We start from the raw sequence: 26,084 nt of genomic DNA on the forward strand, positions 1-26,084 counted from the left end.
GACATGTCAGGATGGGCAGCACCCAGCCACTCTTGCACCGCCCATGGCTTCTCCCCATGCTGCCCACATATATGGGGTTAAAGATGCAACTCCCACTGGCTTATTGTGGTTGACGGATGTAATCAGTCACTACGGCAGATGTGCGATTTACAAATGCCAATTGTAGTATGGGTTTTGCATTCACCCTCCCTTTCATAACTAGCCCTGTAACATAATAAAGACTACTTCCATTTGTACCTACCTGCGTCCAGCGTGATTCCTGATCACCTGTGCCTGCTATCAGAACCCAGGAACTACACCAATCAACATACATGTAAAATAACATACTTGCGTCTTGATCTGAGACACCTGTTTAAGTGTGTCTTTAAACACAATCATCATTTACATTTTGCTCTGATTCTATACGTGTTTGTTATGTAACTTCCAGTTAAAATAATAAAGTGGCCAAAACACCACTTCATAATCAAACTGTGTCTGAGACAATAAGTGCCGGGGCTCAGAAATAAGTGCCAGGGCTCAGAAATAAGTGGCAGGACTGAGCCCACACAAATGACAACAGGGGGCTACAGCAGTGCTTAGTGTTCCGCTTACTCACAGCTTGGGTTGCGCTAAATAAATCCCAACTTAAAAATCAAGTAGAGGGCAATAGCCCCCACCCCCGGTGGCTATACCCTGATTAGTACCTGATCAGTTTGCTTTTATCGGCGAGAAGCGTCATCTGTATAGGTAACAGTATCAATTGAAATTCAATGACATGTAAAATCGTCCAATCAGAACGTGGTTTTAAAATATGGGAGGGGTTCCCTTGGGTACCTAAGTATTATACTGGAAATGGCCAGAATGTGCTGCAAAGTCTTTTTAGCTGTTCTATTGGAGAGCAATGGGAAGCCATATTGAACGTCTTTGCAAGCTATTTTAAAGCCACTGTGTTGTGCCCTTTTCTAGAATATGGCTTCCTGCCCAGTAATTGCCCGCCAGTCCGAGCCGGTGTGGGTTGAGGTTCTTTAACCCGCCATGTCCACACACCCGCCTCAGGGGTGAAAGCCATTCGCACCCTGGTGTTTATCCAGGGTGCAAATTGCCCCCCTGCCAATTGACTGTGCTGCTTGAAATTTTGCCATTCTCCCAACCAACCTAAAATAGTTTTTAAAAAATCCCTGCGGCATATCTTACTCCCCCGTGCATTGAGCAAAGGAAAGCAAAAAGCCTTCCCTAAAAAAAAAAAAATCTCCCAACGACCTCCAACCTTTAGACTTCAATGTGGAAAGACCCATCTGCCTAGATATCCCAAATAGGGCCGTGTCAAATCCGATGGGTAACTCAGCCTGATAAAATCCCTCCATTTGGAACCTGCTCGGAAGTCTCTTCCAGGCCGTCTGCACTATTCGTAGTATCCGTGTCCCCTCTAGACCCCATTACGCCCCATATAACCCCAATCCCTTGTCTATATTTTGGGAGGCCTCCTAATAACATACAAACATCACCCTGGGGTGAATCGTTCCAATGCAGTGCATATTGTAACTGGGCAGCAAGGAAATACAATGTGTAATCCGGAAGAGACCAACCACCTTCCTGATGAAAGCTCTTCAAAAGCGTATATGGAATCCAGTGTCAGATGACAAGTGATGCCCCTCAGACTAGTACGCTATGAGCAATTCCCACAAACCAAACACTGTCATGACTGCCCACATTATCCCCATGAACCCGAATGAAATCCCACAGTGGCACCCATGACCCAGAGGGGTTAATAGGTGTCCATTGCTGGTCCCTCTGTGCCATTCTCTCTTCAGATAATTAGTCTCCAAATCAAACAAGTAACTAAGCTCAGAGCTTTAAACATTCATTTACTTTGTTGTCGGAGTGGACCCAGTCCGCGGCGAGTCATGGTCTCCCATCACCATCAAGTATTCATAATCCGACCATTACTGCTGGTGACGTCACTGGATGGGAACTCTGAGATCCGTGACCTCCAGACTTGGGTGGTCGGGTCACTAGCCTGTCCCAGGCATCCTGCACTTTCATGGAAAACAGGTACCATCCATGATTATTTTCAACTTTGCCTAAAGAAAATCATATATTTAAAATGTTCATCTCTCAATTTCTTTCTCACCATATCAAAGATTTATCGCTGTTTTTGCACATCCTGGGTAAAGTCGTGGAACTTCAGGATATTGGTAGACCCCACTCTGAAGCGACCATTTCTCCACGTTTCCTGCACTGCTGCATCCCTGTGCCTGAAGTTCAGGAGTTTACTTTACTTTAAAAGAGACTAACAACAAAAAAATAAAACTCTTTATTTTCACCTAGCACAAAAGCATAAGTGATCAGCACTAACAGGTCAGTTAGCAGCAGAATATCCTTAGGGGAACAGCAGGGACTTCAGTTTTTTTTCTGAAGATTGTAGTTGATTGTGTTTCTCGCAAATCAGGTGGAAGAGCATTCCAGGCCCTGGGTGCAGCCTAAACAAATGCACATTTCATGGCTTTAGTGGTATTACAAGCTGGAAACTGCAATTGATTGGTATTATTAGATCTAAGAGACCTGACATTGGATTTCTCACACAGCAGCTCACTCAGGTAGACCGGCCTAACTCCGGCATGACATTTATAAGTTACTAGAAGCAAGCAGTATTGTATCCTAGATGCTACAGGCAACCAACCAAGATCACGTCTTGCTTCAGACACGTGGTATTTCCATTTGAGGCCCATAACAACTCTGACCACGCTATTCTGGATCACCTGTAAACGGTTGCATTACAATTTCGTAATGCCAACCAATAGACTGCCACAATGGCCCTTAGAAATATTTCAGAGTTCTTCTGAGATATAAATGGCTGAAGATGGGTTAGCAGCTTTAAGTAGTAGGCTGAATAGGAGACTAGACTACTAACATGAACCTTCAGATTCAGATTCTGGCCATGTACTATGCCTAGGGCCTCATTACGACCCTGGCGCTAGTGTTTAACGGCGCCGTAAAAGGTTGCAGCGCCGTTAAACACTTAGCGCTTACTACGAGATCCCTTTGCGGGACCCGACCTGAACGGCTGGTCTAGACCAGTCGTTAAAGTAGGGACCCGCAAAGGGCCGGCCCTTGGTGCGAAGTACGGTACCGCACTTTGCGGTACCGTACTTAGCGCCTTCCCCATTCCCATTGAGCCCTATGGGGCGAAAATGGGAATGGGGAAGGGCCATGGTTCAATGGGGAATTACCGCCCCGCCAACCTTGGAATGGAGTGGTAATTCCCCATTAAACCATGGCGGACCCATTACAACACCGGCACCAACCATGGTGCTAATAGCGCCATGGTTTAGCGCCGGTGTTTTAATGAGGGCCCTAGTGTTTTAACTTTCTTTTTTGTAGTAATAATGAAACCTGCAATAGAAAAGCCTTTGTAGGCTGGTCATAGCTTCTTTATTTTGTTCTGAGTACCAACTACCATGAGTCCGGTCTTTTCTTTATTAAGCACTCCTCAATTCGGAAGCATCCAGGTCTGAATCTGGTCATATACCTTATTTATAGTGTGTTAATCCTCTAAGTGTATTCACGTAAGTTCAGGGATTTCACCCCCATCACCTTGGGTGGAGCACCTGGAGGGGCTCGTCATCCCGACACCCTGTGTGCATTCTCAACGGTGAAGAATTTCAAACGCCCTTCATTTTTAGGGTGTCCAGTAACAGCCTTTGCAAGAACTCTGCACACTGACCTTTCTCCCCTTCAGGTAAACCAATAATCATCTGCCCTTCACACGATGGTCATTGTCGCCATCGCTAGAACATCCATACAATTTTGCAGCATTGATGAAGAGTCTTCGGCATCACTAATACGTTGTTCGGCAATTGTCACCCTCTCATTGATCTTTCATAGGTCCGCCCTGATAAAGGAAACGTCCACACCGACCTCCAGGATTTTATGTTCCAGAGAAGTTTTTGAGTCTTTTATGGCTTCCAGTAGGAAATCCATTGTCACTCCCTCAACGGATTGAGGTGGTTCAGATCGAGGCGGTTCCTGGGTTACGCCTTGCTCCATGCATCTACCCTGCATGCTCCTGGCTCCCATACTGTTCCATTTTTTACTGGCCTTTTACCATGATGTGGGCTCCACAGGCTGATATTCACTGAGGGGACCTGGCGGTCTCAATCCAGGGGTAACCTTTGTTTTGCCTCCTGCACCAGGGCCATGAAGAAGGGAGCTAGGCCAGTGCCACTCCCCTTTAAGTACAAGGCATCCATACAATGAGCCAGATCCTTACCCAGCCTCCTTCCCCCTCTGAGAAACCTGCAGGTGCTCTCACAAAATACTTCCCTGGGGATCTTCTGTTCAGGTGGCCACGGAAAGGCCATTTTCTTTGCATCCCAACCATGGGGATGGACAAGCGAGGGAGGATCACCTGGGTAGAGAGTATTTGGAGATTGGAGAGAGGCTACCTGAAGGTGATAGTGTCCCACATTTCCTGACAGTGACTTGACTTACCCTCCACCAGCATTTGTAGGATATTGCTGTCAAAATCCTACTATTCCTCCTGAAGTCAGACCAAGTACTGAGAAGAGAATAAACTAACCCCAGGAGTAATGAAGATTACCTATAGGAGACACCACTATAGTACTGAGACGAAGAAGAGGGAGCCTGAAGGCTATGGAACTGAAGGTCAGGCATGTCCTGATAATTGGACTAATTGTGGTCAGGCAGTTGAGCCTGGGACTTCACAACTGCAGCCTGTTAATGATTCACGGTTGTATAAAAGGTGGAGTCCACAAACAGCAAGGAGATTGAGAAAGGAGAGACTGAGAAACCTGTGCAAGAAGAGAGCAGCAGGAGAGCCACTCCAGTCCGCGGGAAGCTGGTTGAGAACGGGAGGCCAAGACGCTGAAGGAAAGGAGAGTGGGAGAAGCTGTCATTGTGTGGCGAGAGAGCCATGTCTCCAAGGAACCAGAGTAGGCTAAAGAAGGGTACCGTGAAAGGTACCGGTCTTTGCTGTGGCCAAGAACTGCTCATTCCCCTGAATGGCAGTAACCATCCAGGAGTGTCAGTGAAGTGTGAGCAAAAAGCTGATCAGGCAAAACAAATCTGTAACTGAAAGTCAAGCTTGTACTTTATAGAAAGGAGGACCAAAGAAGTATCAAGAAAGCCAAACCCTGAATTTAAGAACTGGTGAAACCCTGTAACTCACCAAAGTGGTGGACAGCTGGGTTGGGGCAACTGGTTGCATGACCTGTAATGGGCGGGCCATGTGGCCTGTTAACTGCGCCTAGACCAGGACGCCCCAACGAGGAAAAGTGTGAATGCAACTTTGAAATACGATAAAGCTGAACAGTGGTGTTTTGAGAATCAATGCTTGAAGCTTGGGGAAAAGATCCCATGAGCTCCATTGGAACATAGTTGTTTTGGAAATCAATGCTTGAAGGTTGGGGAACGGAACCGTGAGCTCCTTTGGGACATTGTTATTTTGAGAATCACTGCTTGAAGCCTGGGGAGGGGAACCCCTGAGCTCCTTTAGAACATTGTTGTTTTGGTGAAACAATGCTCAAGTTTGGGGAAGGGAACCCTAAGCACCTTTTTGAACTTTGTGGTTGGATCTCTGTATCATGAACTTGGGAAGGGGTCTAGAGACTGCTCCAGATGCTATGTTGAACACTATTTAAGTTAGAACATCCCAACACTACATTTCTATATTAGACGTGAGAGCAAGCATAGGTTTTGACACAAACTTTTGAATTGGACTTGGACTTTTCCTTAGTTTCTTTGGGGTTTTCCCACCATAGCTGTAGGGCAAGTTAGGCATTAAACCCATCCTGATATTTTAATAAAGGTTTTCAAAACTGTTACACCTGTTGTCTGTGTCATCTCTTGATACCATGCCTGTCTCACACCCACAAGAAGCAATCAAGGGCTAGGGGCTTATCTGGGTAATCTCAATGAGCAGGGGATCTGCGCTACATAATTGTAATGCTGCTAGCCCAGCACGGCTCCCGTATTCCTAGCTCAGGGGCAGCCGTCCCATCGGGGTCGCAAGATCTGAAGCAGCACCAACTGGATCCTCTAACACATCGAGGAATCCAACCCATCGGCCGATCAGACCGGAGTGCCTTAGAAGATCACTGTGAGGCGAGAGACTGTGGCTGCTCCTCCATGAATCTATCCGGCTTCCTAAAACCTTTCTTCGGAACAGAGTGCTCCAGGACTCAAGCGAGGCACCCCAAGATGGCAGCCATCATCGCTGCATAGAAGAATGAATCTAAAAATAACTGGTTGCCTGGACCATTTCAAGGCGGGATATTGTGGCCTCCCTGGGTCAACAGTCCTCAATCAAAGGATCCCTTCATCACAGGATTATAACAGGATTTCAGGTGGTGTGTTTACGGAGCTCACACATCCACATCCACGTTGAACAGTTCCTAGCCAAGCCCCGATGTTTGACCCATCCTTAAGAAAGCAGTCGCTGTTGTTGACATTATCACCAACGATTGTCTTATCCACATGTTCTGCCTCTTTGGAGACTGTAGCATTCACTGTGCTAGAATGCTTACAAATAGCTGCTGATTGGTCCCAGTCCGGCCTCACAGCTAGTGATGGTTTAGAGTCTGTCTTGGTTTGTGCGATGGGTGGTATGACGATGACCATGGACAGGGACTGTGTTTAAGTGCCCTTTGACACCATTGATCCTGGTAGGCTGTCGGCAAGTCTGCAGGATCTGGCAGGGTTTGGGAAGTCTGCTCTGGCATGGAACCTCTTTCCAGCAGGACAGCAGCAGCTGCTAGGTTGTCTCGCTGCTAGGACATTTCCGTTCTAGTATCCAACATTGATTGGTCCCCTCTCCTCTATTCTTCGAAGGGAATGTCAGAAGGTAGGAGGATATCATTTGATATCCTATGGGCTATTGGGTCTCTTGTAAAGGCAACACATAGATTCAGTCAAATTCTACCTGGCCAACGTCGCCTCTTGGATGAAAACAAATGCGTGATCCTGGGCTCTGAAAGATGGCTCGGCCTGGAACAGGTAGAGTGTAAGGTGCTATTACTTAGCGTGCAATGCGTTCTTATTATATAAGTTAATTGTCCGATTTAACTGTTGCCCCAGTCTGTCTTCGCAGGTACATCCAAGGATTGTCCAAAGTGTGCACCCCTTCATGTTATCCACTTTCCTAGAATTACTTACCCATACTTTTGAGTCTCCACTGTACCATGGAAATTATAGGTGATGAATAGTAAAACTCGTCAAAGATCATCAAAATTCTTCAAGCATATTTGGGCCTTTTGCCCCAGCACTCAACACCATCCGTTCTGCGAAACAGTAGTTTTTCATGTGCAATACAAGTTGCCCATTTTGGCATTTAGGGATTTGCAGGAAAGTTCTTAATGCCATAGAGATTTGTGAAAGGGATGCAGTCTAGCTGTTCAGGCTAACCCGACCCTTTTGGGGTGGTTACCAAGCCCGATGTACATATGGTTTTCCCCCTTCCGTAATGACATGGCCGGGTGAAAAGGGATGGTCCTGAGGTGTGCCCAGAGCAATGTCAGTGGTTATAATTCAGTTATGATTGAAGCGACTAGGACGCTGTGGAGGTGATGCTATGACATATTTAGCAAATGATGACAGTAGACATGAAAATGTGGAAGACACTGGCTCTCTGGTGGGTAGTACCGCTGAGGACTCAGAGAGGCTGCAAAGCTCCTCCTTTTTCCAGCCTGCGGTATATGTTATGAATACATATAAATTCATTTAGGCATTCATTGCAAAGCATGCATGGAATAATTATGCTCTTGCTGTGCTGATGAGGAAACCGTGCAAGGAATCACCCCGGTCCAGATCTTACAATGAATTGAACCTACAGGAAGTGGTTCATTGGTGGTGTTGGGGAAGAAAACTAGAAGTTTCAGTATTCAGGAGGGAAAATGTTCTCGGGGTGTGGAGAATGTATGCACCTGCCACTTGCAAATTAAGAAGAAGAATAATTCATATTAAAAACAATAATGAAAGTGTCTGTTCCTCTGCAGAACATCATCTTAATGTTACTGTTCTCTTTCCTAAGGTCTTAGCCAATGTTTCCATCTACCTGTGCACCATCACCGTGGGGATAATGTCTTACTACATGGCGGACAGGAAGCATCGCAAAGCTTTTTTGGAAGCCCGCCAGTCATTGGAGGTGAAGCTGAACCTTGAGGAGCAAAGCCAACAGCAGGTAAGCACTGCCTTTTTCTTGTGTGTATTATCGGGGACCATGTCAAAGAAGCCCTTGCTAACTTTTATTAGCAGGCTTTTTCAGCCCCCTGCTGCCCTCCTGACTGCTAGTCCCATGCCGCCCCTTTATTTGCACCTTTGGGGATCAGATGTGCCTTGCACATTTTGCCAATTGCTGCTTCAGCTGGAGAAGGGACAGCTGTGCAGAAGTCTGCATCCGCTCTCTGATCAACTCTATCCGGTATTTGGGGGCGTATAGCACAAATGCAGCATGGTCATTGTGCTGCCAGCCCCAGCCACATGCCCTGTATAGTTTTATTGTGTAAAATGGCCACTAACATTAATTGCAAGGCCACCGGGAACAGGAGGCACGGGAGCAGACGCCCCTCCTACCTGGTGCCCCTGTGAATCCGGAATGGGGTGGCGCATGGATGAACTATTGCTCTAGAGTAATATATCCTTGATAATACAGGATTTGCCTAATCTTTATATTTGTAGAAATAAATGGTATCTTGATAACCAAGTAATTGTTTTTCTCTCTACTGAGAAGGATTCTCGGTTTTGAGAACAGAAATGCTGGCCATTCCTATCTGTGTGGGCACTCATAAATAATCCTAGTAGAGTTGGGGATTTTCAGTTGAAATTTGTTCAGAGGCCCCGCTCATATTATACTAAGTTATTCTATGCAAGGTTAGCCAACCTTGTTCCAGTGAAGGAAGAGACATGGGTGTATGCTCTGAAAAGTCACATCATCACCCTGCATTAAGATTTTCTATTACAGGCAGTAGCCTACATGTAGGAACTCACCCAACCTGACCTAGAAAGCATTTGGGTGCAGACACCATATATGCAAGACACCTCTTCTATAGCATAACTGCTTTCAATGGCTCCTTTGGTTTTTCTATTGCAGTAATTACACATCTCTTATTCACTCTTCCCAATGTTTTCTCTCATGTAATCTAATTAAGATACCCCCTTTCTTGTGAGACCTGTACAGCATCCAAACCGGTGCCAATCCATTACTTATCAAAATAAAAATGTGAACATCAATTTTGCAATTCAATATCTGTAACTATTCTACTTCTATTGCAGGAGGAATAGATAAAACTAAATTGATTGGACATGATATGTTAACCCCATTTTAATATTACATTTAGCAGTTGTTGAAATAGTATTATCTGGAACAAAGTTATATCATGTTTTTTATATTCAGTAATGGTGTTTATTTGTAAGTCTCCTTTAGTTTAGGAAGGAAATAAAGACCTGGATCGTCCAACAACTCCTTAGTTTGACATAGATTCCGGCTCTCTTGTGCACGCCCCCATTCGTATATATCACACTTTGGCAATTATTACTAAAGTTTACTTGAAGACTTCTTAAATTCTCACCCCCAGAATTTCGCTCTATGACCTGTACATATCTCTGTTTCTCCCAAGCTAGGTTTGTGCTATAGAAATACATTATTATAACAATAATATAAGTAAGCGCATATGAACCAGCAAACATCCTATGATTATGTTGCTAGGCATGGCCGTTACATGAGTTATTAATATGTGCTAATTCTAAAAAGGTGCCTCCCACCTTAACCGTAAACTCTAGATATGGTTCCAATGGGCTTAATAGTGAAATTTCGTGCTCATACCGCCAGTGGATTTCCCGCCGGCGGTATGAGTGCCAATTTTCGGCGGATTTCCCCCCAACTCTAGGAAGAAATATGCCGAAGCCCTGATTTGGCAGACCCTTAAATCCAGCGATAATAGCGCTACCGCCTGATTTAAGGGTTACCGCCAAACTTGTGATGAGGCCCATTGTCTGGCACACACATACATGTATCCTGGGTGGAAGATCTTAAAACTGATCCCGGCCTTAAGGAGATTCTTATAAAGCCATAAAATCTGCCCTAATATACGTTCAGAGGATTGTATATAAGTATACATTGATGCTTCACAGGGTGTGTGTGTGTGTGTGTGTGTGTGTGTGTTTGACATTTGGGCTCTTATTTAAATATATGACCAGATTAATTTCTTATAAAAATGCTTCTTTGAAACTTTCAAGGTATTAAATGATAAGGAGCCTGGGGTTGAAATAAAGATGTAATGCTCAGGAGATTAAAGCATCTCTTAGGTTTCAGGAATCACCCAGTACGTAGGAGCCACCTCTGGCAAATAAGGCAAATAAGATGCAAAGCGTATCGTTGCTACTTGCCATTTGCAAAGCGCATACTGCCTTTGTTATAGACTCAGGCACTGTTGAGTGAATGGCCCTTTGGCAAACCGTAGTCTGAACAAACAGTAAATAAAACCTCATTACACTGCATGCAAATAGTCTTTAGGATTTAACTCAGTGCAGTTTCTAGCAAAGATCACCAGTTCAAAGATGGTATACTAGCCACGCAGTGTAGATAGTTCCGGCTCAGAGAGGATTGCTTGGCCCTTCACTTTGTAGCAGCTGGGCTGAATGTTTTGTGGGAGTCAGCCATTTCCCAAAGTGTTAGACAGAAACCTGTGCAGTTCCCTTAGGGACCACTGCAAAAAGTTTAAGACTAGAGGTGTTAGCAGTAAACCCAATTGGTAGCGGTCTGCACCTCCCAGATTTACCTGGTAGCTGTGACTGAGCAGTCAGACTTCCCTCAAGAAGAGTTAGGCAGTATATAGAGTATACACATTAGGTACAAAAATACAGTGGCACAAGCAAACACTGAACAGAGCTTTGGTATAATAGTATATAATTATTTATTTAAAAACACACTTGTAAAAATACACTAGCACTAATATGTCAAGCAAGTTCAAACACAGTCACTAGAAATATATAAACCTCCCTGATTAATTATTCGACAAGTCTTAGGAAGGAACACCACTTATTATCAACACAGTGGTGAGCGCTTAACCAAGATGGCACTCCAATAATTATTTAAAAAGCGAGAGAAAAGGCAGAAATAGGAAAACACACAATACCAACACTTTTAAAGAACCACAGTAAGTCAAGGGTCTACTGTAGAGCAAAAAGTTCATAGGCCAGGCCCACTCTTGGAGAGAGCAAGGGGGAATGGGCCCAAGATCACAAAGTTGAAGTACACTTTAAAAGTCTTTGCAGATATTTCAAAAAGGAGTTAGATCAGTTCAGAAAAGTTAGTTAACAGGTCCGGGGTCACCCCATGATAGAGAGTCAAGGATTTACGGGACACCTTGAACAGTCTGTTGCAAGGGAGACCAGGCGGGACACAGTACCTGAAATGGTGATGAGAAAGCTCCAGCGGGGGCAGTTTTTCCTGGCAGTGGGTGCCAGTCAGTGCTTCATCCAGGGGAAGAGAAGATCTCGACGTGGAGGAAAGCTGGAGGTCGTTGCACTGCCAGGGAAGAAACCAGCCACGGAGTTTCCTGGTAAAAATGTACTACCCTTTTATTCGCGGTAGTGGTGAAGCGTGGCTACCCGGCCGCCGGGGTGCTTGGCACAGGCGATTCGACCACGAGATGATGCAGGAAGGCGAAAAGAGGGCGAACTGGTTAACCCCACCAGCTCAAAGGAGACTCTCCTGGAAGAAGATCTTCTCTGTCGTTGGGAAGTGGTGAGTCGGTTCAGCAGGGCTCCACCGGTGGTGTCGTCGTTGCAGGTCGGGTCAGCTTCTCCCTCTTCGGATTCTTTAGGTCCTGTGGCGACTTCTGAAGTTCCAGTCCCCCATCAGTCCTAGCTGTCACTCAAACATGCTAAGTGGTGAGCCGGGCGGTTCACCACTGGGCCAATCACACAAGAGTGCGACTTGAGTTGCCGAGGCAACTCAGTCCAGGGTGCCTATTCCCCCCCTCCCACACATCCTGTAGACCACGACAGAGTGGCACCACTTTTGGAGGCTTCTCTGCAGAAGCCCTCTAAAAGTGGAACAAAGGGCTCGACTTGAGTTGGAGTTACAGAGGCGAACACAAACGCCATTTTAAAACCGAGTCCTGGCAAAAAGACCCAACCGGCGAATAAATATTAAATAAATAACCCAGCAGTATCTTTAACATTGCACCAAAAAAGTGGTGCGTTTAAAATGAATGGGAAAATCCCATAGGAAATATTCCGGTGGAATATTTCGCGTGGTAACCACTGCCACCATCCAGAAACTCGACAAGGGGGGACTGGACAGTGCCCCCTTGAAAAACAGACCCAGGGGTAATCGAATTACCCCTACCAGTACTTCCACAATATGATGGTTTGTACTGGTTCTGTTCATAATTTAAGACTAGTAAAGTCAATGGTAACTTTACATTCCCTGGGAGACAGCAGTCAGTCCCAGGGTATGGAGTCTATGTTTGGGGGTCACTATGACATGCCTGTGTTACTGCACTGAGGGTGCTGCGTAACACACATACAAAAAACACATGAAGCCCTATGGAGTAAAAGACCCCATAGCCCATAAAACACATTACATAGTCAAAGGACATTCTCAAATGATGCCTAAGAGTGGGAGAAAAAGAGTCTCACTCTTAGCAGGAGAAAAAATTAAACCCCAAAAATCCAGCAAAGCTGCTGGGGGACTCACTAGGTTTGGGAAATTAGCCTTTTCAGAGAATTCTCCCTAAAACAAAGCACTAAAGGGTATAAGGATATTGTAAATTAGTCTCTAAACCGCGAGCGCAACGGTATAGAGTTGAGGGGTCTGCAATACTTTAAATGCAGAAACATGCACACTGAATAACATGCAGTCACATGCAAATGTGTCACATATGTCAAAGATGCATTCAATGCATGTCCACCTATCTGTAATATCAAGTCAATGTAGTAGAAACGTTGTATATATTTAAATTGAGTTGCACTGATGCAGGTAGCAAAAAGACATAGGGCCTCATTACAGGTACCGGTTTCCTGGAATGGGGAAATACCGGGACCATTCTGACCTTGGAGGGCCTGGTATTGCCCCCATTCCAGGAACTCGGACCCGGTACACCTCCATTCCCATTTGAGCCCCCCTAGGGCTCAATGGGAATGGGAATGGGGAGCATGCTAACAACGGGCCCGTTAATGACAGGCCCATAGTTAGCATTCTCGTCTGCTAGCGGGACCCGTGAGCAGACCTCGTAATGAGGCGGTAGAGGGTTAACGGCGCCGGCAGCTCTACCAGCGCCATTAACCCTCTACCGCCTTCCTCGTAATGAGGCCCATTGTTATTGTTTTTAGTACTACAAAGTTATCAATAGACAAAAAATGTAGCTGGAGGTACCGATGAAGGCTGAGTTGATAAGACAAGGGTTGATGTGGACCCAGTAGGATAGGTAGGGGAGAAAGGTACAGCTGTCTGTATTTCTGTACACATTGACAGGCTGGTGACCACCTGTTGTAATGTTATGTTACTATGCTGTGACTTTTGCCTTAAAGCTATGACACGCTTTCTTGCTTGTGCAGCGCTTTATGCCGCAATAAGGCCCCTTCGTAAGATTGAGGGACAGGGAGCTCATCTTTCAGGTTGCAAGCTACTGTGACCACCAGTGCACCTAGAGGCTCCCCAGCGAGCCAGTCGGTCAACACGCCAATGTGGAGAGAGTGGGCATGCAGCAGAAGTGACTATGCTCCAAAACAGACCCTCAGACTAGGAAGTGGTCATCTTTACAGCTGGTACACCTGGGAACTCTTCATTAAATGATTCGGGAGGAGATGTAAAGTCAGAAATGCAAATTTGCAATGTCCCGACTCTCTGGAAAATGAGCCAACATGTTTTTACCCTTTATGGTACCAAGTTTTTATACTGCACTAAACCACCAGTACAGTAACCTCAAAGCACCAAGGCTGGTCTGTTTGTGCACAATGTTTAAAGACACTGAACACTGTCTTTGGTTCAGCAGTGTTCAGGCTTCTAAGGCTTCCACAAGTCCAGGGTGTCATTTGGAGCATTGGCATGTGGAAAGTGTGCCTAGTAAACCAGGCAGGCAAAGTCCTTCTGCCTACTCCCCTGACAGCCACAAATGGCCAGGGTCTACAGACGGAAAAGCTGAAGGGAAGAGTGGCCCTTTTAAATGAGGGTGGGTTTTGAATCATGGCCCCTCTGGGAGCGAAGACCAGGCCTGGGTTTCCTGGATGTTCCTGAGACCTGCTAGCAACTTCATGAGGATGGTTGTAGTGATGTATGTGAGGCAGGAATCCTCCTGGCCGGAGGTGGGGCTCTTATGGCAATTCATTGGCATACCGCAGTCTTTGTATAAGCTCCTCGACCTGGACTGCAGTTACCTTGTCCTGCTGATAAAGGGAGGCATCCATGTCTTTGGACGAAAGAGGGCTATAGAGTGTACTTACCAGATTGCTTTGGGTGTTATGGCAATCTTTATTTCATAAACTGCTGCTTTTTTGCGCTTTATTAATTTGGGGGTGACAGGGAGTGCAATCTGCCACCTTTATGGCTGCTTAATTATGGTGCTTGGCCATTAGAAATGTATGCAATGCGGCATAAAGAAAAATCAAAAAAGCAACCTGTATGACAAATCCACGAAAATTCGTCCCTTCTCCCCAAGGGGGAGCTACTCCCTTTGAGACTAGGGAGGTGAGCCTGTTCCGCTGAACACCCCCTAGAGGATGGAGCAAGCGGGATCTCACTGGTAGTGATCCTCCTTAGGGGAAAAGGAATCCCCTATGCAAAGCAATTACCATACCGCCCTCTAAGGCCGAGTCCCACATCTTTGTTAGATATATTTGGATTGAGCCACACCATAATGTGCAGGGGCCTTTAAAGATGGCTGCCTTGATTTCTGACTCAGTCCGGTTAACACCCACCTTTGAAGAAAGGAACCAATGTTATCTCCTCTCATGTTCCAAGAAGGAAGTAAAAAGTCCAGAAACTCATACAGAAGTGGGGTGAGCCAGCCTGAGGCCTGGCTGCAGACAGAAGCCTGTGTTGGAGCACAGAGGAAGGGAAGACTCCCTTCCAGGAACAGCCTGGAGGCCACGGCCATGCAGAGAATGTAGTGGGTGGAGGAAATATGGAGCCTGCAGAACGCTGCGGAGTCCAGGAAGGCGTAGACTCTGCAGAGCGTGGAGATACCTAACCAATGGAGAAGCGAGTCAACACCAGAGCGGCATACCAGCTTCTCAACATCCCAACGCCGAAGTCCTGTCAGTCGCTACCAGGAGGAACCAGACGATGAGACCTTACCATGCAGACATCGGGGCAACGGTTCTGTGATGAACGGAGAAGCCACCTACCCTGGTGAGAACTGCTGCAGGAGAACAGGTACGTGGCAGATCAAAGGAAATGGGAGGAGGGTGGTAAGGCACTTAAACAGCCCACGAGCGGCTGAACCTGATAACCTACACGAGGGAGAAAGCAAGCAATGAATCAAAAGGCCATACAGCCCACAAGGGGGTTAACCTGAGAATACCCCATGAGGAGGAAAACCTGGGAACACAGCACAAGGGGGTGAAAGCCTTCTGAGAAGCAGATGACCATAGAGAACAGACAGCCCACAAGGGGCTAAGCTTAAGAATAGCTCACGAGGAGGTGGAAGCCAAAAGACAACCAGGTGACAGGGGAGGTCTGCTAGCCCACAACAGGCTGAACTACAGAACACCCTGGAAGGAGGTGAATGCTGTACTGTACACAGATGGCTGAAGGGCCATATCACCCAGACACTGAGTATAGAATTCGAAGGAACAGGACTTCTCAAAACTGTTGTAAAGAAGGAGCAAGAACTGAAAGCCAGATACTCCAACGTGGAGAGAATAATTTTGAACTATTAAAAAGGAATACATGTCGATCCCGAAAAAACTTTTCTAAGAGGAGAGGAGGGTTTAAAGGACCCAGTTTTTACCTTTTACAGGCTGATGCCTGAGGGAGAGAGGGGATCTAAAGAGGCAATCGAAGGGGGGTCAGATACCAGCCACCAGACGTAAAGTATAGTGGGGATAACCTTACTCCAGCTAAGCTTTTATTGTTTAGTATTAGTGTTAGGGATAGAGCACAGGATAGACTAGGTTTGAACAGAGGATGGAGTTTTTGAGACATCCTGACGAGCACCCATTTGTTGTTTTATTTGAAATTGGGGAAATTCATCAACGTAGCTGTAGGGATAGGTGAGGCCTTACTGTCTTTAATAGAAGTTGTTGAACCATGTCTCATTGTCTGTCTCGTATCTCTGAGTCACCCACCACACCTGGCATAACATCTAGTGAACTGTTAAATCAGCCACTGTAATGAAATATGATAAATTAAATTGGAGTAGAGGTTGTAAAATAATGTACAGCAGGCTGTAAAGACAACACGCCAGGCGGGCAACAGCCTATGATGAGGTTCATAAGCAGAGGCTGTCTGGCACCTTAAGAACAAGCTGTTCGGCCTTCCTACAAAGTACGACATAATAAAACGTGAAATATGGTCCATCATAATGTTCTCGTCTAACAAAGAAGTGCATTTTAGTTTAGAAAGACAAAACATTAGCACATCTTTCCTTCAAAGGGTTTACAGCGGTAGCCAGGGTGATCAAGCTGGCTTCTCTGGGTTTGATGGAGGAAGCAAGCAGCCAAGTTTAAATATCCCCAGCCCCCACCACTACTCCCACACAAACCCCACCAAATGCAACATTTGCCTCTCCAGCCAGGAGTAAAGGATTTTAATTTCAAGGCACAATGCCCTGTCCTTAGGTGGACCACCGAGGAGTCAATTTGTGCTGCTAAGGTCAGGATATCCAACTATCAAATTGCTCTGATGCTGGCCAGTTCATTATGCAGAGGGGAGGGGAAGAGCAGGATGGTAGTCACAGAAATGGGGAAAGAAGGCACATACTGTTAAACTGGTTACTTACATATCCCCTGAATGCATTTGGATGCCTTGGAGCATCGAAGGAAAGTGTGAATAGAGAAAAGAAAGTTTTATGAAGAGGTTTTTTAAAAATATTTGTTATTTATTTTATACTGCACAAGTCAGTCCCCTGAAAACTGGTTTTAAACACGTTGGCTGTATTTCAGAAATGAGAATGGCCCAAATTTGCAACTCCCTTAAAAGCAAGCACAAATCTATGGCTGATATGCTTTAAATGTCTTCTAGATGTGTCTTCAGACATTGTCATACACTCCAAGTTAATGTCACTTGGTATGTTTGTATGGCACCAGTTGGACTGGGGAGTGAAAGGTTTCGCCTGGTAACTGTTGGAGTAAAGCCATCTGGGCTAGTTTAGGCTACACGCCCGAGCTAACTAGCCCACAGCTCCCAGCACTTCCGATTTCTAAGCAACTGTGTATAGTAGTTATGTTTTTTTTAACTACTGGAGCTAGGCACAGGAGGACAAGAATCAGTCAACATGGTATCACATATGTATATGTTAAACCACATAACTGCTTTTAAAGGTACTGTATTCATCTATTCAAGGTATTTATTTGCAACATGTGAAAGCTGAATATTGGTGTATTTTTCCTATCATACAAAATCTATATTCGTTGCAGGTATCATACACTGGTAGATCCTTTGCCTTAAAGTTGGCAAGATCTGATGACTTTGTTCCCATCTAAATAAAAGACCACCTGCCGTACTGGAAAAGGGATCTTTCAAGTCGCTCTCGAGTTTTTTGGCCTTATAAACAAACAGTCTTCAGCCTCATTCCTCAAATTGCGAACAAAACTCCTCAATGACTTGTGATATCCTTAGAATGCAAGGTAGAGATGACTATGACTCTGTCAGCGGGAATATGTACCCCTACCTACCTGGGTTGGGTGGCCTGCCCGGGTGTTTGCCAGAGCCAATCTTACTGCAGAGGCAGGGTGAGGGAGATGGTGTGAGGGGGTATTAACTGCCTCATGAGTGTGCATTGCATATGTCTGCTGGTACCACCGTCTCTTCCACAGTGCCTGCCAGCCTCTTTTATGCCCAGAGTTCTCTTTTGTCTTCTTCATGACAGTAACTCCCAGAATGTACCTGGGCGCAACTAAGAAACCCCGGACCAGCACCAGGCAATTGGAATTGAGAACATAAATGAAATAGACTAGCATCTTCCCTACCAAACAAATTAAACACCCAACACCCGACCTACCAGCTCCAGATGAAACCCAGGGGTATTCTGGGGCAACAGAGAATGAAAAGGGCCTGTAGGAGATTAGGGGAGACACCCATAAATCCTCCCCAAACTGAATTGGAATGAAAACTCACCAGCACATGAAGAAAGCCACAAGGAAAACTAGCAGCCTGAGCACCCTGCAAATGGAGACTGAAAAGGGAGGGGTGTCGCTATAGGCCTTTTGAAGCTTTCCAGAGACAGTTTAGCGAGAGATTGGCCAAGGGGAGCATGTTACCAGGGTGGGATGGGGGGAGGGGCAATAGGCGCCTAGGGGAGTGTTGGAAGAGGAAAGGCTGAGCTATAAATGAGCAGCCAGCACAGCGAATATTAAAAGATGTTCAGGTGGGATCAGGGGGCGTGGTAGTGGATCAAGAGACCAGGCGGAGTGTGGACAATGGAGTGGAGTACTTGGAGACTGTGGCAGTGTTCTGAGAGAGTGCAGGCAAGGTATTTTGTGTAGGAGGGAGTGCAGCCAGTTGAGTGTAGGGTAGTGTGCTGAGAGTTATAAAAGGTCAGTGAAAGAAAGGTGCGAGAGAGCGGGATAAGTGTAGGGAAATTTAGAGAGGGGGTAAGAATGACAATAAGTCTCGGAGGGGGTGTGACAGGAGAGAGTGTAAGAGATATTGTGGTGTAGTAATAGAGAGGCTGTAGAGAAGGAGGAAGGTAATGGGTAGAGACGGGCAGAGAGAGTGTGTAAAATCAGGATGCAGATGAGTAGACGGGGGTTGTGTACCGAGAGAAGGGAGAAGATAGAAGTGTAGGTAGTGTGAGGGTGGAAGAAGAGAGGGGGAGGTAGGAAAGGGGTATACATTGAGGCGAGGTATATTTTAAAGGGAGGAGAGTAGAGAAAGAGGGGTGGGGACTGACTGACTGATTGAGTGAGAGCGTGAGAGGAAAACCCTGATGACATTGAACAGTCAAACAGACAAGAGGTATCCCTCAAACTCCCTGAGGGCAATAGAAAAGGCCATGACCATTAGGTTTCAACCTTGGATAGTAGGGGCTACCCTGGGGAGATTATGGAGGAAAGGGTAGGTACTCGTACACTAGATTGGAGGGAGTCCAATGCAGGTCGAGAGAGCTGTAGGGAAATCCTTAGTTTCAGCATCCCCGTCTTTCCAGACGGAAACTTTAATAAAACACGTTAAATCGACTATCTTTGTGGACTTCTGAGGCCATCTGTGACATTTATCACATATATCATGCCAGTAAGTATTTCGGATGACATGTGAGCCCTGCAGTGACCTTATTGGACCGTATTACACGTTCCCCATTATGTATTTTTTGTATATTGCATTTTGAAAATCTCTTGGCTTCACATTGGCGTAAATTCTTAATTGAGGGGTGGGTTCTGCAAAAGGTATAGTATGCCATTATTGACATGTCATTCATTCACAATTGGCATTTACAAGACCTTGGCACTAACTCATTATGATACATGGTTTAGTTTAGTTTATGATGGCATGGAAAGAATGCTTCAAAAGCAGAAATTTGAAAACTGGTGTATCTTATTTAAATATAGTAGAAACAATATATATAGTATACATCATTCATTTCAGTCTGTTTGTTTTGATTGAATGTCTTTCATTTTTAAATTGCAGATTATAAAAGCTTTTAGTTCTGCAGAAATGCTGTGCTTTGAAGGCTGTTCTCTGCTCTGCACATCTAAAATCGGGAATAGTTATAAGTACCAATTTGTTTACTTTTCTTGTGAAGGTAGGCTAATGATTAAACTCAGGGGGTTGATTAAAATGATAAACAGCTGTTTCCTGGAAAGTACAAGGAAATGATTCTGTGCTTGGATCCTTTAATGTAATTGCCATACTTGCAGAACCAATCATGCCACAATCTATTTGACAAGCTTGAAATTGCGAGCTTCTGATTGATTGAAAAGATCATGCAAGGAGTCATGACATTCCATCGAATTATGAAAAATATTTCCTTATTCAATATGTGCAATGAACAGGGCCATACACAACACATGATACATAAATTGTGGTGATGATGTGCAACGAGGGCCAAAGAGATCCAGGCTTTTTGTTAGTGTCTTCATAAATCCATTGTGCTTTAGTGTTAGATTTGGACAAACACCTAAAATAACTCAGGACATGTTCTTGAAATAAGAAGGAATGCTCAGTAGCGAATTTGCCTTGACCTGAAGAGGGAGAGTACCTTACTTCACTCCACAGAACCGGCACTGCGAGCTCTCTAACGCTCTTGCCGGCAACGTTTCACTCGCCGCGCTTCCTGGAGGAGGCGGGGCTTTACCGCAACGCACGACACGTGACTCCATCACGTGATCCCGGGCGCATACAAAGAGCGGAGGCTGCCACCCGCCCCGTGTGTGCTACTCAGTAGCGAATTTGCTTTGACCTGAAGAGGGAGAGTACCTTACTTCACTCCACAGAACCGGCACTGCGAGCTCTCTAACGCTCTTGCCGGCAACGTTTCACTCGCCGCGCTTCCTGGAGGAGGCGGGGCTTCACCGCAACGCACGACACGTGACTCCATCACGTGATCCCGGGCGCATACAAAGAGCGGAGGCTGCTGCCCGCCCCGTGTGTGCTACTCAGTAGCGAATTTGCCTTGACCTGAAGAGGGAGAGTACCTTACTTCACTCCACAGAACCGGCACTGCGAGCTCTCTAACGCTCTTGCCGGCAACGTTTCACTCGCCGCGCTTCCTGGAGGAGGCGGGGCTTCACCGCAACGCACGACACGTGACTCCATCACGTGATCCCGGGCGCATACAAAGAGCGGAGGCTGCCACCCTTGCGGCGATAAGCCCTGTGGCGTCAAGTCCACTGGCTGTTGAGCGGCTGTTTGGCGGATGGTGGCATTATACCACCCTGCCCCAGGTACTGTTTATTGCCGCTGCACCTACTAACATTAATCGCTCAATTTTCAAATTGATGTGTGGTTGAAATCTTATCAGCATTCATTGCTAATTGAGTTGGTGCCTTCTTTTATTTCTTATTTAAATGAGAAAATTACATCGCCTTTTAACGCTTTTGTAATAAATCATTACATGTTTACCCTGAAAACAGGCATGCCATCGGAGATAACCAGAGACCCTATGGTTACTTCTCCAAGTTCCATGCCTAGTTCATCGGATCTAGACTTGCTTTCAAAGACACCCGTCAACCAAAATATCCCAAAATCACAGGAAAAGACCAAAAGTCGAACTCGTATTTCCAAGAAAAATATTATTTTAACCCCTATTAATAAAACTCCCACTCAATCTGACATTCGTAAGTTCTATGACTCAAAGTCAGGTGGTATAGCAATGTCTGATCCGATTAACTTGGCATCTCTGGTTAAGATTGCTACGAACCCACAGCCTCCTAATTGTTGTCCAGGTAATGAACCTCCAAATCAATATTCCACCATTAACAACGAGGCTTCTACTTGCCCGTTGAGCTCTACCATTTCGGATCAAACTTTATTAACTATTCCCCAATTTCCTATTAAACCTATCAGAGCTGTTCAATCCTTTGCTACTGTATTGGAAGAGTCGACTCCTCATATTGAAGACACGACAATCGAAAGCCATAATGTAGCATGTGATATCCTGACCAGGAATGTCTCGCTGGCCTCAGTAATTATTTAAGACGTGGGATATGCCAGTCCAAATAAATCCACATCTTCTCCCTGTCAAAATTCTCCTGATTGCAGGGATTTAGAAAGCTCAAGAGCTTCTATAATGACTGACTGTGCACAAACAGGCGCCATTGACTCAATAAGACTCGACGAGGAGGTGTCTTTCTTGCATCCGACCCCCCGCCGCTGTCAGACATATGACAGAAATCAACAATCTTATGCCACAACGACTAATCCTGCCCTATTAGAAATTACCTTGGGGGCCATTAACACTACTATGTCCACTCTATTTAAGCTTTTCAACTCTTTAGATCAGAAGATAGCTGTTCAAACTGTTAAACTAGACCATATAAGTGATTGGATGAAGGACACCTCACTTAAATGTGCTAAAAGTCTTTCATTAGGAAACCTGGAACAAAGAGTAACTCATCTAGAATCACATATATTATCCCATCAAGGTTCAAATGAATACTCTGGGGTACCCATTACACAACGTCTCTCACATCTAGAAAATTTAACTCAAAACCCTTTGACCATTTCCCCAGCATTGCCAACATTTTCTAAAATTATCCGTCCAATTGAATGTGTGGAGGAAATTGTGTCCTCAAAAAATAATGAGTCCTGGATTAGTGTGGATTCTCCTGTGAAGAGTGATGCTCAATTTGCCGCCGGCAAACAAAAGGGTGGCGTCAATCAAAATCTACGAAAAATTGGGTCTTCACTAGTGAACAACAAAAAGACAAATTCTGTCTCATCCAAACCCACACAAAGAAATAAAAAAACCTTGGCGGTGATGGAAACTGCGGTTCACAGTGTTACTGCCCCTACAGATAGTCGCGATGTGGTTACGAATAGCAAGGTAGTCACTATAGCCGAAAATTCTCCTGTTGATAAAGCTATGTTAGTCAACTGTCCATCTTCTCAAACTGCTTTAAAGGAAGTCTCAAGGTCGCCTCCTATGTATGATCCCTTGAATGAGTTGGTACATCTGTTAACATTTAAGCCTGATAACACACAAATAAAACAATCCCTTCCTGTTGCACAAACATCATTACCTACTCAATGTGATGTCATTAATACAGCTGCTAGTAGGTTACCTCCCTTTGCTGCTTCTACGGTGGGAGTTGAAGACCGTTTAAGCTCCTTAAGAGCTGCGGTAGACTCCTATCTCCTAAAAAAAATTTCTGAGGTGTTGCCCGAAGCTTCACATACCATTGATCAACCCTTTCAAACATGTAACCCCTCTCAAATTATCCAAAACGAAGCTTCATTTCTCTTAAGCAGATCAGATACCTGCATGAATTCTAAATCTGCTCATTGTAAAAGGAATCGGCCTCAAGTTTGTGCAAAACAAAACATTAAGAGATATTCTAATTTATGTAATGATGGTACCAAACCTTACATAAATGATGAGAACAGTGCATTTTCAAAGAAACTTAATCAATTCCACACTCTAATTTTGAAGTGTCGTGATGGCTCCTTTCCGAAATACGACTTATGTCGTGCTAGTGTTCTAAATATATTTGGAGATACTGAGGGGTTAGATGCCATCTCTTCCACTGATGTGGATCAAGTTGAGTTTCTGTGTGACAAAAATCTCTCCATTGTTAGATTATGGATAAAGTCTGGACTTGTTCGTAATACCTTGTGGAACGCCAGAATGGATCTATTCAATCTTGGCTTTTTATTAGCCCTTGATCCTGCACGTAAGCAATCTGAGGAGATTGGTGATAACAAATCTGTCGTAGGTACCAGCCTTACACCATCTTGTGTCTGCAATTTCTGCACTAAAGACTCTTCATCAGACCCCAGAGCATCTTGTAATTATCCTTCATAACCACGAGCAGTCATGCCCACTACTGATCTTTCGCTTGCTAGCTGGAATACTAGAGGCCATTCTCATCTGCAGTGGACTATAAACAATGAATTAAACACTTATGATATAGTGGCATTGCAAGAAACGTGGCTAGTAAATCCCCCTATATGGGATGACCATGAGATTATTCTGCTACCAGCAGTTCAAGCTGATAAAGGTAGACCTACAGCTGGACTGTTGGTTGCAGTGAAAGTGAGTAGAGGTTTAAAGATATCTCCCTGGAAAGCCCCAAACAAATTTATGCAAATGGTTAAAATTTCCCTTAATTCACACACATACGCACTTATTAATCTTTACAGAAATCCGGCAGAAATCAATGATGACTGTTTCTATGATACGCTTTCTCTTTTCTTCGAGTAAATTTCCGCACAAAAAAATATCTCTGGAATCCTACTTATGGGTGATCTGAACCTTTCTTGTTTTGATTCGCACACTAGAAAGTTGAATCGTGAGGGTGCAAAATGGATCTCCTATATGGAAGATCACGATTTAAAGATGGCAAATGGTGCAATTATAGGTGACATTCCCCCAATGAACACCTGGGAGAGAGGCAACTCAAAATCTATAATTGACTACATCTGTATGTCAAATAGCATTTTCATGAATACCACCAAATTTATCATAGTAAAACAGCCATCCAGTGATCACCATCTTTTAGCACTATTTTGGGCGACCAAAATTGAAAATCATTCAAAAACTGCATCTTATTATAATCATTCTGTATCTGTTAATAGAGGTAAAAATCGCTTCAAATGGTCGGTTAATAAATTACTAGCCCTGAATGGTGCTATACTAGACAACCACCGACTATATAAGACTGGTTCGTATATAGACGTGTTAAGCACCTTTGCGAATCTTTATCCGACTCATAGTAAATCTCCTAAAAGTCATGTGCATGGGTTTGACATAGCTCTCTGTGAAAGAAAAAAGGCTTACAGAAGAGAGATCAGAAAATGTCGTAAACTCCCCATGATTGATCAAATTAAGGCAGTTAAAGTTGCTGCATCGAGATATAGAAATTGGGTGCGCATGAGGCGAGCAACTATGTATCAAATAGATAGTGAACACTTCTTGGTAGCCTGTCGTAGCAAAAACTCTGCACTGGTTTGGGATTTGTTAAACAAATGTAATACATCACCTCAAGGGCATACACAACTCAATGGAGTATCTGAATTGGTGTGGGTCACACATTTTGCTGCTCTATATGATGATTACAAGATGACTGGTTATAGGTACAACAGTAGCTCTATAAATGGGTGGGCTTTGTACTGCACAAGATCTATTGTTCAAGATTTTATCAAATCATCTTCTTCATCTAGAGCAGCGGGTCTGGATGGCCTTACTAATTTAATGCTCAAACAAAATATAACAGAATGGGCACTAATTTTGAACAATACTTTCCACCACATCATACAAACCAAAAATATTCCTGATTCATGGCGCTCTTCTGTGATCATTCCGATCTATAAAAAGGGTGATCGAATGGACCCGAAGAGCTATCGTCCAATAACGTTACTGGATGTTCCAGGCAAAATATTCTCTAGGTTGGTATTAAGAGATTTTAATGCTTGGTCAAATAAGGCAAATCAACGTGACCCAGCACAAACTGGTTTTGTTGCAGGACTAGGTACTGGCATTAATTTAATTACTTTAAATGCTATAAGACAACAAGCAGTTAATAAGAGACAAGCCAGATATTTTGCGTTTATAGATCTCCACTCCGCTTTTGACTCGGTCTCAAGACCAAAACTCATAGATAAGTTACTCAAAGCGGAGTGTCCTCCAACTCTTATTGATATTATTTTTGCCCTCCATTCACACACTAAGGTCTATGTGAGATTGAATTTTGAGGGCCTGCTCTCATCCCCAATTCCAACATCTAGAGGATTGAAACAGGGGTGCATTCTAGCATCCGCCCTGTTTAATTTTTTCATTAACGACGTACGCTGGATCTTTAGCAAAATAACAACTGATGCTCCTAAATTGAATGGTGTAGAAATTTGTGCCTTGTGGTATGCAGATGATCTTGTTTTAGTGTCTAAAACTCCCAGTGGTTTACGTAACCTTTTGGCAGCACTATGCTCATATTTTAAAGAAAATGATCTAGTAGTAAACACTGGAAAAACACAAATTGTCACATATGTCCCAAAAGGGTTATGTAAACACTTGTTAGAATGACAAATTGAGGGAATACCCATAATGATAGTACCAAATTACGTGTACTTGGGCCTAATTTTTGATGGTTGTCCAACGCTAGACTCACATTTGAATAAAATTAAACATAAGCTAGTCACGGCAATCTGTCAAACTCGAGTAATTGTTTCTAAATATGGCAAATTTTCTATCAAAGCTGCCATTACATATTGGAATCAGAATGTTGTAGCAACCATCCTTTATGGTTTAGAAACATTAATTGTTCCCCCA

The 26,084-nt window shown here is 44.5% G+C and overlaps 1 protein-coding gene across 1 annotated transcript in view; it reads left to right on the forward strand.

Annotated features, from left to right (window-relative positions):
* ADCY3 (adenylate cyclase 3) overlaps positions 1-26,084 on the forward strand; it is an 851,194-nt gene that overhangs the window by 266,068 nt on the left and 559,042 nt on the right. Inside the window, exon 2 of the mRNA XM_069605674.1 lies at positions 8,027-8,176. Within this exon, the coding sequence (XP_069461775.1) occupies positions 8,027-8,176 (150 nt within the window). The remainder of the gene's footprint in view (positions 1-8,026; positions 8,177-26,084) is intronic.

Source organism: Ambystoma mexicanum, chromosome 4p, assembly GCF_040938575.1.
Source record: "Ambystoma mexicanum isolate Mex_15411 chromosome 4p, UKY_AmexF1_1, whole genome shotgun sequence".
Taxonomy (NCBI): domain Eukaryota; kingdom Metazoa; phylum Chordata; class Amphibia; order Caudata; family Ambystomatidae; genus Ambystoma; species Ambystoma mexicanum.